Genomic DNA, 14,793 nt, shown 5'->3' on the forward strand with positions numbered 1-14,793 from the left:
TTGCCTGCAGAATCCCAGGGACAGAGGAGCCTGGTGGGCTATAGTCCAGTGAGTTGCAAAGAGTCAAATGTGACTGCAGCAACTTAGCACAACACACACAAGAGACATGGAAGACAAAACAAAAACACTGAAAATCTGTCTAACCAGAGCCCCAGAAGGAAAGTTTAACAAGGAAGGAAAACAGGCAATATTTGAAGAAATAACGGCCTTTCTTCCAGGACAACTGAAATATACGAATCCAACAAAATATACACCACATTGGATAAAGAAATATACAGATCCTTTTAACTAGGAACAATGCAATTATATTAACAATCTAACGAAACTGTAATCTAGAAACTGCTCCATACATTTAGAAATTTTAAAACATAATTTTAAACAACTCCAAAGAAATTATAATGAAATTGAAAAATACATAAAATTGGAAAAAAATGGAAATAGTATATGTTAATACTTTTATGATTGAGCAACTGAATCCTTACAGGGAAATTTATGACCTTAGCTTATATTAAAAGAATTATAAGAAATTCAACAAGCTAAGCTTTCAAATTAAGGTGTTAGAAAAAGAATTTAAGAACAGGAGTAATGACAAGTGATAATTAATGAAATAGGAAACAAGTTCAACATAAGCAAAGTTACTTTTTGTATAAATGAATAAAAAAAAACCCTCTCATGAGATGGGTCAGGAAAAACAGAATAGAAGGCATAATGAAAACTTATCAGAAATTGATAAAGGGACATGACAGATACAACAGAGATTAAAAAAATAAGAGAATACTAAGAATAACTTCATGCCAAAAAAGTTGAAGATGAAGATGCAATGGGAAAATTTCTGGAAAAATTTAACACACAAGCAAAACAGAACCCCAAGCCAGATCTCAAACAGTTAAAGCAATTAAGGAAACGAACTATGTAGTTTAAAATAATTCCCACAAATCAAACAGCAGGTCCAGACTGTTTTACAGAGGGTTTCATGTGACACACCATTTCAATCTTCTAAAAGCTCCTCGTTATAAAACATTCACCTACTTCATTCCATGAAGCTAGTATAGCATCATTGAAAACCTGAGGGTTGCTGCAGCACAATAAAGAAAATTATAGGGCAGTCTCACTGATAAACATATGTGAAGAATCCCAGACATAAAAAACCAAATCTGTAAGTTTACAAAAAAGGATAACTATTTCCAAGCTCAGTTTATCTCAAGAATGCAACCTAGTAAAAAATTAGTAAAATTTGTTACATTAAAATTATCAGATTAAACCACTTTATAAACATCAAAACCGGACTCTCCTGGTGGTCCAGCAGTTAAGAGAAGCTGCCTGCCAAAGCTGGAGACTTGAGTTTGATCCCTGGTCCAGGCAGATTCCAAATGACACAGGGCAATTAAGCCAACATACCTTAAACACTGAAGCCCATGTTCCGCAGCAAGAGAAGCCACCATAATGAGAAGCTCATGTACCGCAATTAGAGAGCAGGCCCCCATTTGCTACAACTAGAGAAAGTTCACATGCAGCAACAAAGACCCAGTGAAGCCATAAATAAATAAATGAAATGAAAAAAAAAAGCAAAACCCAATGAAGCCCACTGGCCACAACTACTGAGCCTGTGTGAGAGCCTGTGCACCCACAGCCTGTGCTTCGCACAGAGTAGCCCTGCTCACCACAACTAGGGAAAGCCCCTGTGCAGCAATAAAGACCCAATGCAATCAAAAAGAAATAAAATAATAATAAAACAAAAAGCCTGTCACAAAATTATTCTTATTTGTGAAACATGAGAAGCATTCGCTTTAATAAGCCACTTCTATTCAGTTTTAAATTGTAGTCATCTGGTTACCACATAGGGGAGCGACAGAACACAAATAAATATATGAATAAATATCATAAAGGGAGAAATCCTAAAGAATCTACAAACAAATGCTTGATATAGGAAAGTTTAGCAAGGTGGCTGGATATAAGGTCAATTATATTTTTTAATACACTAGCAATAAAGAGATTATAGAGACACACACATACTCACTCCGACATACTTATTTAATAACTGCAAAGAAAAATAGGAAGTAACTAGCTAGGAATAAATGTTTTTAAAGACATATAAGACTTTCACATAGAAAAATTTTACACTTTGTAACAACCTCAACAATAGTAGAGGTATTATGTTTATGCATATTATAAAAATGTCAATCATCTTCAAGTTTATCTACAGATTCAATTTAACTCCAAATAAAATTTCAACAGGAGATAATCAAAACTGCAAAAAGGCCAAACTATGCTTAAAGATGAAAAAGGCCAAAAAGTTTGCCCTAACAGACATTAAAATTTATCATTATTATTATACAGTGTAGTATGGGCACAGAAATGGGCAAACCCATCAATAGAATATGGTAAGAAAATGCAGAAACAGACTGTGCTCTGGCATTTACCAGAGAGAGAAAGCATGGATTCCTTTAGTAAAGTATGGGACAATGTGTTATCCATATTAAAAAAGAATGAAATTGGAACCCTATGTCATTCCAAACACAAAAATAAAGTCCAGATGGATTAACACAAATGTGAAAGACAAAAACCTTAAACATTTTAGAGAGAGGAAAAACTGTATCTTTATAACCATGCAGGAATATTTTATAAATCAAAAGAAAGTACTAACCAAGAAACCTATATGCAGGTCAGGAAGCAAGTTAGAACTGGACATGGAACAACAGACTGGTTCCAAATAGGAAAAGGAGTATGTCAAGGCTATATATTGTCACCCTGCTTGTTTAACTTATATGCAGAGTACATCATGAGAAACACTGGGCTGGAAGAAGCACAAGCTGGAATCAAGACTGCTGGGAGAAATATCAATAACCTCAGATATGCAGATGACATCACCCTTATGGCAGAAAGTGAAGAGGAACTAGAAAGTCTCTTGATGAATGTGAAAGAGGAGAATGAAAAAGTTGGCTTAAAGCTCAACATTCAGAAAACTAAGATCACGGCATCCGGTCCCATCACTTCATGGGAAATAGATGGGGAAACAGTGTCAGACTTTATTTTTTGGGGGGGCTCCAAAATCACTGCAGATGGTGACTGCAGCCATGAAATTAAAAGACACTTACTCCTTGGAAGGAAAGTTATGACCAACCTAGATAGCATATTCAAAAGCAGAGATATTACTTTGCCAATAAAGGTCCATCTGGTCAAGGCTATGGTTTTTCCAGTAGTCATGTATGGATGTGAGAGTTGGACTGTGAAGAATGCTGAGCGCTGAAGAATTGATGCTTTTGAACTGTGGTGTTGGAGAAGACTCTTGAGAGTCCCTTGGACTGCAAGGAGATCCAACCAGTCCATTCTGAAGGACATCAGCCCTGGGTGTTCTTTGGAAGGAATGATGCTAAAGCTGAAACTCCAGTACTTTGGCCACCTCATGTGAAGAGTTGACTCATTGGAAAAGAGTCTGATGCTGGGAGGGATTGGGGGCAGGAGGAGAAGGGGACGACAGAGGATGAGATGGCTGGATGGCATCACTGACTTGATGTGCATAAGTGGGTAAACTCCAGGAGTTGGTGATGCACAGGGAGGCCTGGCGTGCTGCGATTCATGGGGTTGCAAAGAGTCGGACACGACTGAGCGACTGGACTGAACTGAACTGAACTGAACCAAGAAGTAAAAGACTCATAAATCTGACATTTAAATTAAGAATGTCTGCAGGGCCCAGGTTCAATCCCTCGTCAGGGAACTTAAGATTCCACAAGACATGTGGTACAGCTAAGAAAAAAAAAAGAATGTCTGTTAATCAAATCATTATTTTACCTAAAAATAGGTAAATATATGCATGATAGGGATTTCAAAGAAATAGTGAGAACAATAAACATACAGTATGACACTTAAAGCATCAGGAACCAGATACATATAACATCATAACGAGATACCAATTTACACCTATTGGATTAAACAAGAGTTGATACCTGAGTAAGTGTTGGTGAAGAAGTAGATTGATGGGTACTCCCATTAATATGGATATACATATGAAAAAATTTTGGAAAATAGTTTGGCTATTTCACTGAACAGGAAGGTAAGTTGCTGTACATTCAATTAAATATTAAATAGCAACAAACAAGAACATACTTGCATGTAGAGGAAGTTTAGAAATATCATGTTGAGTAAAACAAGTTAAGCCTCAGAAACAATATGATACCATCTGCCTGATCAAAACCAAGCAAAACTAAACAAGGAACTGTTTAGGGAAACATGTATATGTGATACACTTTTGAAAAATACAAGAAAATGACAACTCTAAAATTCAGGATAGTGATTACCTCTAAAGTAGGGCAGAAAGAATGGTATTAAAGAGGAGCACACAGATAAAACTTCAAAAGTTATCAGTGTTCTAGTCCAGGGATAGCTAATTTGGGCCCACTTCCCCTTATTATTAATAAAGTTTTACTGGAACACAGCTGCATTCATTCATTCACAGATGAGCTATGATTGCTCTTAAGCTCCAAGAGAACTGAGCCAGTGCAACTGAGACTGTGTGAACTGAAAAGCCTAAAATATTTACTCTCTAGTCTGTTACCGCAAACATTCATTAACCTCTGCGCCAGTTGTGCTGAACTCACAGGGGTTCACTTTACTGTTATGCTTCATAAGCCATAATCTGAACTGTTTTTTTCTTATTTTAGAATTTTCTTCAGCTTTTTACTTTAAAATAATTATAGTTTCATAGGAAGTTGCACATGTATTTTTCCATATACATAAAATGTTGTATTATTAAACACTTTTTGGAAAATCTTTCCCTAAACTGTACATTTCATTAATTGGGAAATTATTAGTGACCATGACATAAATTATATTTAAAAAATATAAATCAAACATGAAAAATATGAACAACAAAAAACTGAAACTGTTAACAAGCATCTGGTTCTTAAGAACACAGAACAGCGCTAACAAACCAATGAAAATGCATACCTGAAAATATTAACAGGCTTAATATTTACTTTCTTGGTTAAATCTGACTGTATGGAAGATACATTATCCACCAAGTAACTTTCCTTCCCTTTTAATATGTATTTTTCAAGATCCTACCCTAAAAAAAAAAAAATCATGTAACTAAATGTTTGCCTTCGTCTACAAATGGAACACCATTCACCAACTACAGAAACTTGGCTTCATTAATGTACTTCATACAATATTATATAACCAGCGGGTAACTGATTGCTATAAGTCTGTATCAAATCTAATAGTGGATCCTTACTGAGTTAGCAAATCCACAGTGCAAGGAAGTGGTGGAAGAAGATGCTGAATTACTTCCTCAGTAAGGAGATCACCGCAGTGGGCGACAAAGCTCTTGATAGCTGAAAAACAGAACAGACCTTGACTTAGCAGAATGTAATGAAGCATGAAAAAAAGCATTCAATTTTGGTACAGCATTCACATTTTTTTAAGAATAAAGAAATGTGTGAAAACCAAAAAAATTCTTGAAACTCTAGTAAAAAAAGGAAACTAGTGGCTTCTACTTCCAGTGAAAGTGAAAAAAACAAAAAAACAAATCAAACTTCCTAGAATTACTAAAAGAGACGGAAAACCAAATCAACAAAATGTTGCTTTCTTGGGGCTTTATTCAGCCCTTAAACTCAAAGTGGACCTTCAAGTCTACCAATTCTACACTAGTTCTGAGGAACCCGGTTGCCTTTTAAGTCAGCATGTTAGGTTTCACAGATGTTACCTGAAACATACAAGTTCTATAAGGAGTTATCACATATATAGAAAAAAGTAAATATTTAAAATTTAGACTCAGATTCAAGGAAGCATTGATTTTGGTTTTGTTTATTCGTGTCATTTTTACTCTTAAAAAAGATGCTTTTCTAAGAAAATGTGCTTCAAAAAAAGTCCGTGCTTCCATGTCTTTTCCTTAGCTTAAATTTTCAATGTGGATACTATTTTTAATGGTCTGTGTGTTGTAGAAGGGTACAACTTTCACATATATAAAAAGCTAAATAGAAACCATACTTAGTTGATATTAATTAACTTCAACCCTAGTTTTTCTGAAAAGGGAAATGAATGCCCACTTAACACAAAGCAATCTTGACACTTCTCAAGTAGATCATATTATAATAAAATATCCCAAAGAGAAGAATGCTTAAATTTGTTTTTTTACATGATACTTCTATTATAATTGCCAACATATCAATTATTTCAATAACAAAAATCACCAGAAGCAGATTCTCCCCCTCAAGTTAAAACATACAAGTATATGTGAAGTTAAAAGATGGAAAAAGCCAGAGGAAAGGGAAAGACCAAACTCAACCTACCACAGAGAGCACCAGCGCGTCCTTCCAAGGTTACCTGCCATGTGAAGGAGTCTCCTCGGCTCTTTTCTGTTTCTAGATCTTTAGGAGACACTGGGAAGACACACTTCCACAAGAGCAGTACTCGAGCAAGGTGATGACTGACAAATGCAGGACCTGTAATTTATTCAACTTGTCACTTGTACAAGAACCCGAAGTGGGTACTCTTTAAAACCCTTCCCTTTTAAAAGAAACATATTTGACTCCACTAGTGCTGGATTACTTCATTCCTCTAGTTCCAACAAATGTACTACTGGATCAGTGACTATCTGAAGGCACTGGAGTAGAGAGGAAAATCAAGGAACTGACAGCAAAGTCTAGGCTCTGGTGTCTGCTCTTCTACTACTGCTGTGAACTCTTTAAGCCTCAATTTCTTTGAACTGCAAAATGAAGCTAGAACAGCCTGCACTGTTTATCTCCAAAGATTTGTCCAGAGCCAAACAACAGAATGCACTTTAAATTGAGCCTAAAAAGCTAATGTACCTGCATAAATGCAAAGTACTATTGTTTTGGTAACAAATACTATCTCCTGAGAGTAATTCTTTTAAAAAAATATTTATTTATTTGTCTGCGTTAGGTCTTAGTTGTGGCACGTGGGATCCAGATCCCTGACCAAGCATCAATCCAAGGGCCACCTGCACTGGGAGCTCAGAGTCTTAACCAGTAGATCATCAAGGAAGTACCCTAATTCTAACTTTTGATAGCAACTTGCTCCAGGTCAAAAATCAGACATGATTAAATCCAAAGGCAAATTTGATTTCAGAGCAACATTTATAAACTGAATACAGCAAAATTAGCCATATTCACTCCTTGCTTATTATTTCTTTGATGAAGTAGTACTAAAAACATCCTAGGAAAATAAGGAAACTGGAGCAAGGCAATTAGGAATAAGTGACTTTAAAAGGTTTCTGTGAGTGTGCACACAGGCACATTCATATACAGTGGGCTGTGGGAATAGAGAAAATTCTGAATGCAAAATTTAGTCAGACACCAAAAAACAAAGCAGGTATGCTGTCACTGGAAATATCCACAGTTAACAAAACGTTTCATAGTATTTGCCCTTAACTCAACAGTGAACAAAGTAGCATCACTTTTCAGAGAGGTATGAGGATAATTTATTTCAGAAGTGTATGTAAAGTAAGTTAATAAACGTGAGTTTACAGTAATTACAAAGTTATACAAGAGTAAGTTTATTCACACCAAGAATAACACTGGATCTAACAAAAACCAAATACACATGTAGATGCCTGCAATTGAATCAAAGGCACTAACATGACATCAGAGAAACTGAAGTGTAGCAAAAGGGGTTAGAAGTGTTCACATTTGAGAAAAGGATTTAAATGTGGTCTACCTGAGTTTAGGTTTGTTCAGAACAGTGAATATATTAAAAATGACAATGAAAACTATAAATGGTGAAGGAAATGCTGAAAATACAAAAGAGGTGTTAAAACTGCCAGGCAAAAATCAATAAAGCACTTAGTTCAGTTCAGTTCAGTTCAGTCGCTCAATCTTATCCGACTCTCTGCAACCCCATGAACCACAGCACGCCAGGCCTCCCTGTCCATCACCAACTCCTGGAGTCCACCCAAACCCATGTCCGTTGAGTCAGTGATGCCATCCAACCATCTCATCCTCTATTGTCCCCTTCTCCTCCCGCCCTCAATCTTTCCCAGCATCAGGGTCTTTTCAAATGAGTCAGCTCTTCACATCAGGTTGCCAAAGTACTGGAGTTTCAGCTTCAAAATCAGTCCTATCAATGAACACCCAGGACTGATCTCCTTGTAGTCCAAGGGACTTTCAAGAGTCTTCTCCAACATTACAGTTCAGAAACATCAATTCTTTGGCGCTCAGCTTTCTTTATAGTAGAACTCTCACATCCATACATGACCACTGGAAAAACCATAGTCTTGACTAGACAGATCTTTGTTGACAAAGTAATGTCTTTGCTTTACGATATGCTGTCTAGTTGGTCATAACTTTCCTTCCAAGGAGTAAGCGTCTTTTAATTTCATGGCTGCAATCACCATCTGCAGTGATTCTGGAGCCCCCCAAAAATAAAGTCAGCCACCGTTTCCACTGTTTCCCCATCTATTCGCCATGAAGTGATGGGACCAGATGCCATGATCTTCGTTTTCTGAATGTTGAGCTTTAAGCCAACCTTTTCACTCTCCTCTTTCACTTTCATCAAGAGGCTCTTTAGTTCTTCTTCACTTTCTGCCATAAGGGTGGTGTCATCTGCATATCTGAGGTTATTAATATTTCTCCCAGCAGTCTTGATTCCAGCTTGTGCTTCTTCCAGCCCAGCGTTTCTCATGATGTACTCTGCATATAAGTTAAATAAGCAGGGTGACAGTATACAGACTGTCACCTAAATTCCACTGCACCAAATATAATCAGAGCTCCTTGGAGAAACAATTGGTTGTAAGCTGAAGCAGAAATTATGATGTAAAAGCTGAGACATCTTGTCATGTCAAAAATAGAGATGTTATCAAAAGAACACTAGGTTCATGTTAAAAGAACACAGGGGACCTTCCCAGGTGGTACAGTAGATAAGAATCCACCTGCAAATTCAGGGGACATGGATTCAATCCCCGGTCAGGGAAGACTGCACATGTCATCGAAGAACTACTGTGCCTGTGCACCACAGCTACTGAAGCCCACGTGCTGTAAGGCCTGTGACCCACAACTACTGAGCTCATGTGCTGCAACTACCGAAGCCCATGCACCTAGAACCTGTGTTCTGCAATAAGAGAAGCCGCCCTGATGAGAAGCCCATGTACCATAACTGGAGAGTAGCCCCCGCCTGCTGCAAGTAGAGAAAGCCTTCACACAGCAACAGACCCAGCGCAACCAAAAATTAAAAAAAAAAAAAAAGAAAAAGGACATAGGAACCAACTAGCAGGGGCCCCCACAGACAATTTGAGGATCAAAGGAATAATGACTGCAATGGACTGAAACACATAAATATGTAAGAATCTGTGAGTTTATAATGACACCTAAAAGCAAAATCTCACTCATCTTTGAAATTAGGACAGTAACACATTCTAAAACCAGATAATAAAGTGAAAGAATAATGTACTTTTTTAAAAAGCCCAAGAAAACAACAATTAAAAAACACTAATTTTTTGTATTCTTTTGGTATGTTGACTATGAATATGCACAAAACAGGATGCCCTAATCCCTTATATAAAGGCTGTCTTGTAGTCTTCTTCCAATGGGATTACCCTGTTTTGAAAGCTTTTGTTCATTAAAACATTATACTTATTAAGTAGTTTATTTTCTCCTTTAATTAACCAAAAATAATCAATACGGCAGGCAAGAAACATCTAGACAAAAGTAAACAAAAACTTGACCACATTATTCCCATTGCATTGTGAAATCATTGTCTATGCCAGGGGCCAACAAGCACTTCTATTAAGGCCCGGAGAGTAAACATTTTTGGGTTTGAAAGCCATACCATCTCTGCTGCAGTTACTCAATTCTGCCACTGCAGGGCCTGAACATTAGAAACAATATGTAAACTAACGATGGTGGTTATATTTAACAAAAAGTTTATTCATGCATATTGAAAACTGACTTTCATATATTTCTCATGTATCACAAAATACTCTATTTTTGTTTTCAAACTATGAAAAACATAAAAACCATTCTTAGCTAATGGGCTGTATGAAATAGGTGGCAATCCAGATTTGGCCTATAGGCTGAACTCTGATGTAGTCCAGTAAGTCTTTTTAATCACCTCAAAAACTACTTAAAGTGGCTCTTCATTTATGATTGCTTATTTTAATTAAGCTCCTTTTAGATCAAATTACTTCAGAGGTGTCAAAATGGTTTGCTGGTCAAACCCATCAAGTTTTGTATCCTAAAACTAAACCAAACAACTATAAAAAGAAAATTATAGACTATAGCTTTAATAAAGTCATAAAACTGAGTTTAAAGTTACTGGATGTAAATAGTCATGATCATAAAATAATTACTAATTTTTTAATAAATATAATTTAAATGTGCCCTATCCTCATCAACGTAATCACCTTATTAGTGTCACTGATTCTCAGAACAATTACAGAACTGGATTCATGGGCTATCATATGTTCTCTTGCCTATCTTTAAATTGTGGAAAAACTTTTTTCATGAAGATAGATATGAATGATTTTTGGAAAAACCAGAGTTAAATGTAAAAGCTGATCAAATTGGCTTATCCTACCTAAGGCTCATAAACTGGTCTTAAAGAGAATTTCAAATAAGGACATCCAAAAACATTCTGAGAATTAGATAAAATAAGTACATGGTTTCATAAGGTGACTGCTAGGAGAAAAATTTTTCTATGACTATTTAAATTCTGGTATATATCCAACTTTAAGTTAGTCCTATCAAATCATACATTCGAATATCTATATTCAGAAAACCCCACGTAGTTTGTAGTTTTATAAGCCCTCCACAAAACTGTTACCTAAGGTCATCAGCGCAGCAATCAACAGCCATCCGGCCTGTGTGCGCTGAGCGGAAAGGCGACTGTTCTGAGCAGCAGAACACAGCAAATCCTCTGCTAACGCCATAATAATCTATTGATGTATAGAAGAAAAAGGTAAAAACAAGTATATCAGTTTATAGGTAACTTGACAAATGACAGCAACTAATAATAACAATCTCTTGAAAAATTAATTCTTACACATAATAAAGGTACATGATAAAAGATAATCATTCACATACACTACACTACAGGACAATGTCATAAAGGAAACGAAGAAAACGTTAAGGCTCCCAGGATAAACACTGGTATATTAGACTGTACACAGCAACCCTAATTCTGTATACAGCAACCCTGTAATTCTTTGTAGAGCTTACATGAAAACATTGTACAACTGTTCAAGCTGTCTAAAATTTGAATTGACTTTTAAAGAAAATTTGATTACAGGAAACTCATTTTAAAATTCTGCACACTACTGTGGCTGATAACAGTCTTTCCAAAGGTAGTATACTATATAACCATAGTTGAAAGTATTCAATAATTTTACAATGAAGCAGTTTCACAGTAAAGTGAGATTAATTTAAAATGTTATATTTTAAAAGTCTAAGAAATATTGTTTTAAAACAAAGAAGGGAGAAATAGGATATTTCACATTTATGGATAATGTATGCTTATAGAGTACATATGGGCTTCTCTGGTGGCTGAATGAGGGAGACCCAGGTTTGACCCCTTCGTCGGGAAGATACCCTGGAGAAAGGAATGGCAGAGCTGAATATATAAACCAAAAAAAAGAAAAAAGTCTTCAGGAAAAAAGTATCTTACTAACTGGAGGTATTTCTAACAAAAGGCACTAAAACCAACTCCTGTTTAAGTGTGGATATGATATTTTTAACCATCCCTTCATTTTTCACAGTTATTACATTAATGATATTTAACACTAAGCAGTACTATAGCTGACAGCTCAGAAACCTGTCTTGAATGGCTCTTACCGGGTGACACACAGGAAGACAATGAAGGTTTTTAGGAAACGCTTGAAATATCACCATCATACGTGAAGAATGAAGTCGTTACCTTGCCCTTTCCGTGAGGAATTCCTAGAGGACAATGTTTCACGGCTCCAAGCAAAGCTGCCACAGCAAAACTAAAGCCAGTCACTGCTTCAGGTGAAGACTTAAGCACGGTAAGCCTTTCGAGGCAACGATCTAAGAGTGGTGTCAGGTAGGAAGGTAGTGCCACAGCAATGCAGTGTAGACACCACGCGGCTGCTAGTCGAACGGAAATGCTAGGATGAAGAGTAACTGAAATGACATTGTCAAGGATGCCTGCAGGGATGGAATAAACAAACAATGACTCAGCTACAGAAATAAAGATGTCATCAAACAGCCAAAAGAGTAAGCGGCCACATGGATTTAAAATATATTATCTTTATCAAAAGCCAATCAGAATTGTAAAAATTAAGTGATACATAATTATAATTTTTTGTACCTAAGAATTACTTCTACTAATATATCACATGAAAATTGGCTTAAATTAAGTCAGTAGACAAAGGAAAGTTTTATTTCCTAAACAAGCCAATGTTCTGCTTACTTGATCTGAGATCATTAATGTGGTACTAGAAATTAATAACAAAAACATGTTGAGAAGAAATGTCACATCTCAGGTCAGCCTCCTTTTCTTGTAAGTCCTTTCTGGCATATTTATCTATGTAATCAGTATTCTCCCTATCCACCATATTGCTCTTACCTGAGAACAAAATGCTGAACAAAATCAAGACTTCACTAGGTCCCAGAAGGCTACTAAACCACTATGAAGACAATGAAATGCAAATACTACCACCAGTAACAAGAAAGTGTGTACTGCTACAGTTCAACATATACCTTCATCATAACGTGTAACAGTTCATGTCGACTGCTACCTTACCAATATATGCCCTACTATAAACTGCATACAAACCAAATATAATGTAAGCTCTAGCCAGCAGGAATTATGTATCACAGTCAAAGGACAAAAGCCATTAAAGATGATTTTAAATAGTAATTACATAACAAGCCTGTCACAAAAGGCCACACGCTATATGATTCTATTTATATTAAATCTCATCCAGAACAGACAAATCCAGAGACAGAAAATAGATTAGTGGTTATCAGGGCTGTAGGAGAGGAAATGCGAAATGACTGCTAATGGGTCATTTAGGACTTCTGGGGGTGATGAAAACATTCTGGAATTAGACAGTGGTAGTCTTTGTACCACTTTGTGAGTACGCCAAAACCACTGAACTGTGAACTTTAAACTGGTGAATTTTATAGTATGTGAATTATCTCTCAATAATTTTCAAAGAGAAAGGAAAGAGAATGCTTACAAGACCTTTGAGGAGGTAAATTACATGTACCATATAGAAACTAATACTTTCACTGCAGATGAAAGATGTAAGTTCAGGATTACTTCTCCATTTTTCCATGTTATGTTAAATATCTCCAGAAAGGGGGTTAGAGTAAAGAAGAGACCTAGAGAACAACCTTTATCTACAAAAGCTAAAAGGAAAAAAAAAATCAAATATATACATATTTTATATAATCTTGATTATACATATTTCGTAAAATGACCCTAATAAATCTATAATAAATGAGCGATATGAAGGAGCTTTTCTTTCTCAGAGAAAAGTTGTCTAAAAGGAAAAGTGAAAACAAAGTATTCAGACTAGTCACAAGCAACAGATACCTGCACTTGAATCCTGTAACAACGGTGCAGCCGTGGTGCCGAGACTGTGTATGAGATTTCCAAGTTCTTGTAAAGCACACACCAGCATATGCTGGCTGGCAGCTACATCTGCAGAGCCAAGCCGGGTTTCCAAATTACCATCACTCATTACAGCATCTGATAGAAACAGGAAAATTAACTAGGCATCACTGTTTTATTAAAATGTATTACAGGCAATAGGTATCAGGAGTAAAAACATATAAAGGTAAAGAATACCTCCACTTGATATATATGAAATCCTTGAGGCAGTAACTAAAATACTAAAATAAGACTTGCATCTACAGAGAAAGAACTGAACTAATATAACCAATTTAGTTCAAGCAAGCTGAGTATAGATGCCTTATCACTCTTCTAGCAAGTGGCCCTGAAAGGGAGAACTCCATAAGCAGAGTGGACTTTGGACAGTAGAAGAACTAAGATGAACTACCTGTTTTAAAGAGAATGTATCTTAACTTGTATAGAAAGACTATGAATTCTAAGGAACTATTAACCACCACCCTCTAAGATCAGGACATCTATGTAACAGTTCTTATCAAGTTAGATAATTTATGTCTCATCTATCATAGACTGCTCTACTCTGAAAAAACTGACCTGTATTATAAAAGTAGCTTCTTTTGTATTAACATAATTATATACCAGTCCAGCTTTTCAAAGGGACAATTTCTTTAGCACTGTTTTAAAAGAGACTGTCTTAGAAGATCCATACCCATAATTTTCTTTAACTTCCAGATAGCCTGGCAAATATCCTTAGCAGCAGCAATTTGAGCCTTTTCTCCAAGAAGGCCTCCAACAGTAGCTCGAAGGATAAATGAAACACAACGGCGACTGCAGACAGCATCAATCTGAGTTTGGGTGGCCTTAGGGTGTGACTGTGAAACCAGGCTTAGGATATGAGAAAGAAAAGCAGCAAAATTTTTCTCTAGCCATGCTCCTCCTAGTGTTGAAATAAACACCACATAAGCCTAAAAAATAGAAATGAGTTTTATCTTCAAAATGAAATAATTTCAATTCTATATCAATGTCTTATCTTCCATGAAATATGCAGAATTTATTAATATTTTTTAGTTTTTCTTCATTTGTGTAGCCACTTTAACTATATAAATATTGTACAATGTTTTGCTTGTTAAGCCAAAATTGAAGTACCTAGTCTTTCAACTGAGATTTCATTTATGCTGCCTGTGTTTTATTTTGGTCAGACTTGCAAGGTTTCAGGACAGCCAACATAGCTAGCTAATCAGTAAAACA

The 14,793-nt window shown here is 36.1% G+C and overlaps 1 protein-coding gene across 14 annotated transcripts in view; it reads right to left on the reverse strand.

The window, feature by feature from the left end:
- The window catches only part of HEATR5A (HEAT repeat containing 5A), a 97,796-nt gene that overhangs the window by 56,108 nt on the left and 26,895 nt on the right, over positions 1 to 14,793 (reverse strand). For 13 of the 14 annotated variants that reach the window (XM_024982059.2, XM_010817169.4, XM_010817167.4 and 10 more), the window contains 6 exons: positions 14,255 to 14,510; positions 13,510 to 13,665; positions 11,863 to 12,113; positions 10,774 to 10,885; positions 6,288 to 6,440; positions 5,231 to 5,330 (listed from right to left, as the gene is read on the reverse strand). In XM_024982059.2, the coding sequence (XP_024837827.1) occupies positions 5,231 to 5,330; positions 6,288 to 6,440; positions 10,774 to 10,885; positions 11,863 to 12,113; positions 13,510 to 13,665; positions 14,255 to 14,510 (1,028 nt within the window). The remainder of the gene's footprint in view (positions 1 to 5,230; positions 5,331 to 6,287; positions 6,441 to 10,773; positions 10,886 to 11,862; positions 12,114 to 13,509; positions 13,666 to 14,254; positions 14,511 to 14,793) is intronic. The other variant, XM_059879429.1, reaches the window with a different exon arrangement.

The sequence above is a fragment of the Bos taurus genome, chromosome 21, assembly GCF_002263795.3.
Source record: "Bos taurus isolate L1 Dominette 01449 registration number 42190680 breed Hereford chromosome 21, ARS-UCD2.0, whole genome shotgun sequence".
NCBI lineage: Eukaryota > Metazoa > Chordata > Mammalia > Artiodactyla > Bovidae > Bos > Bos taurus.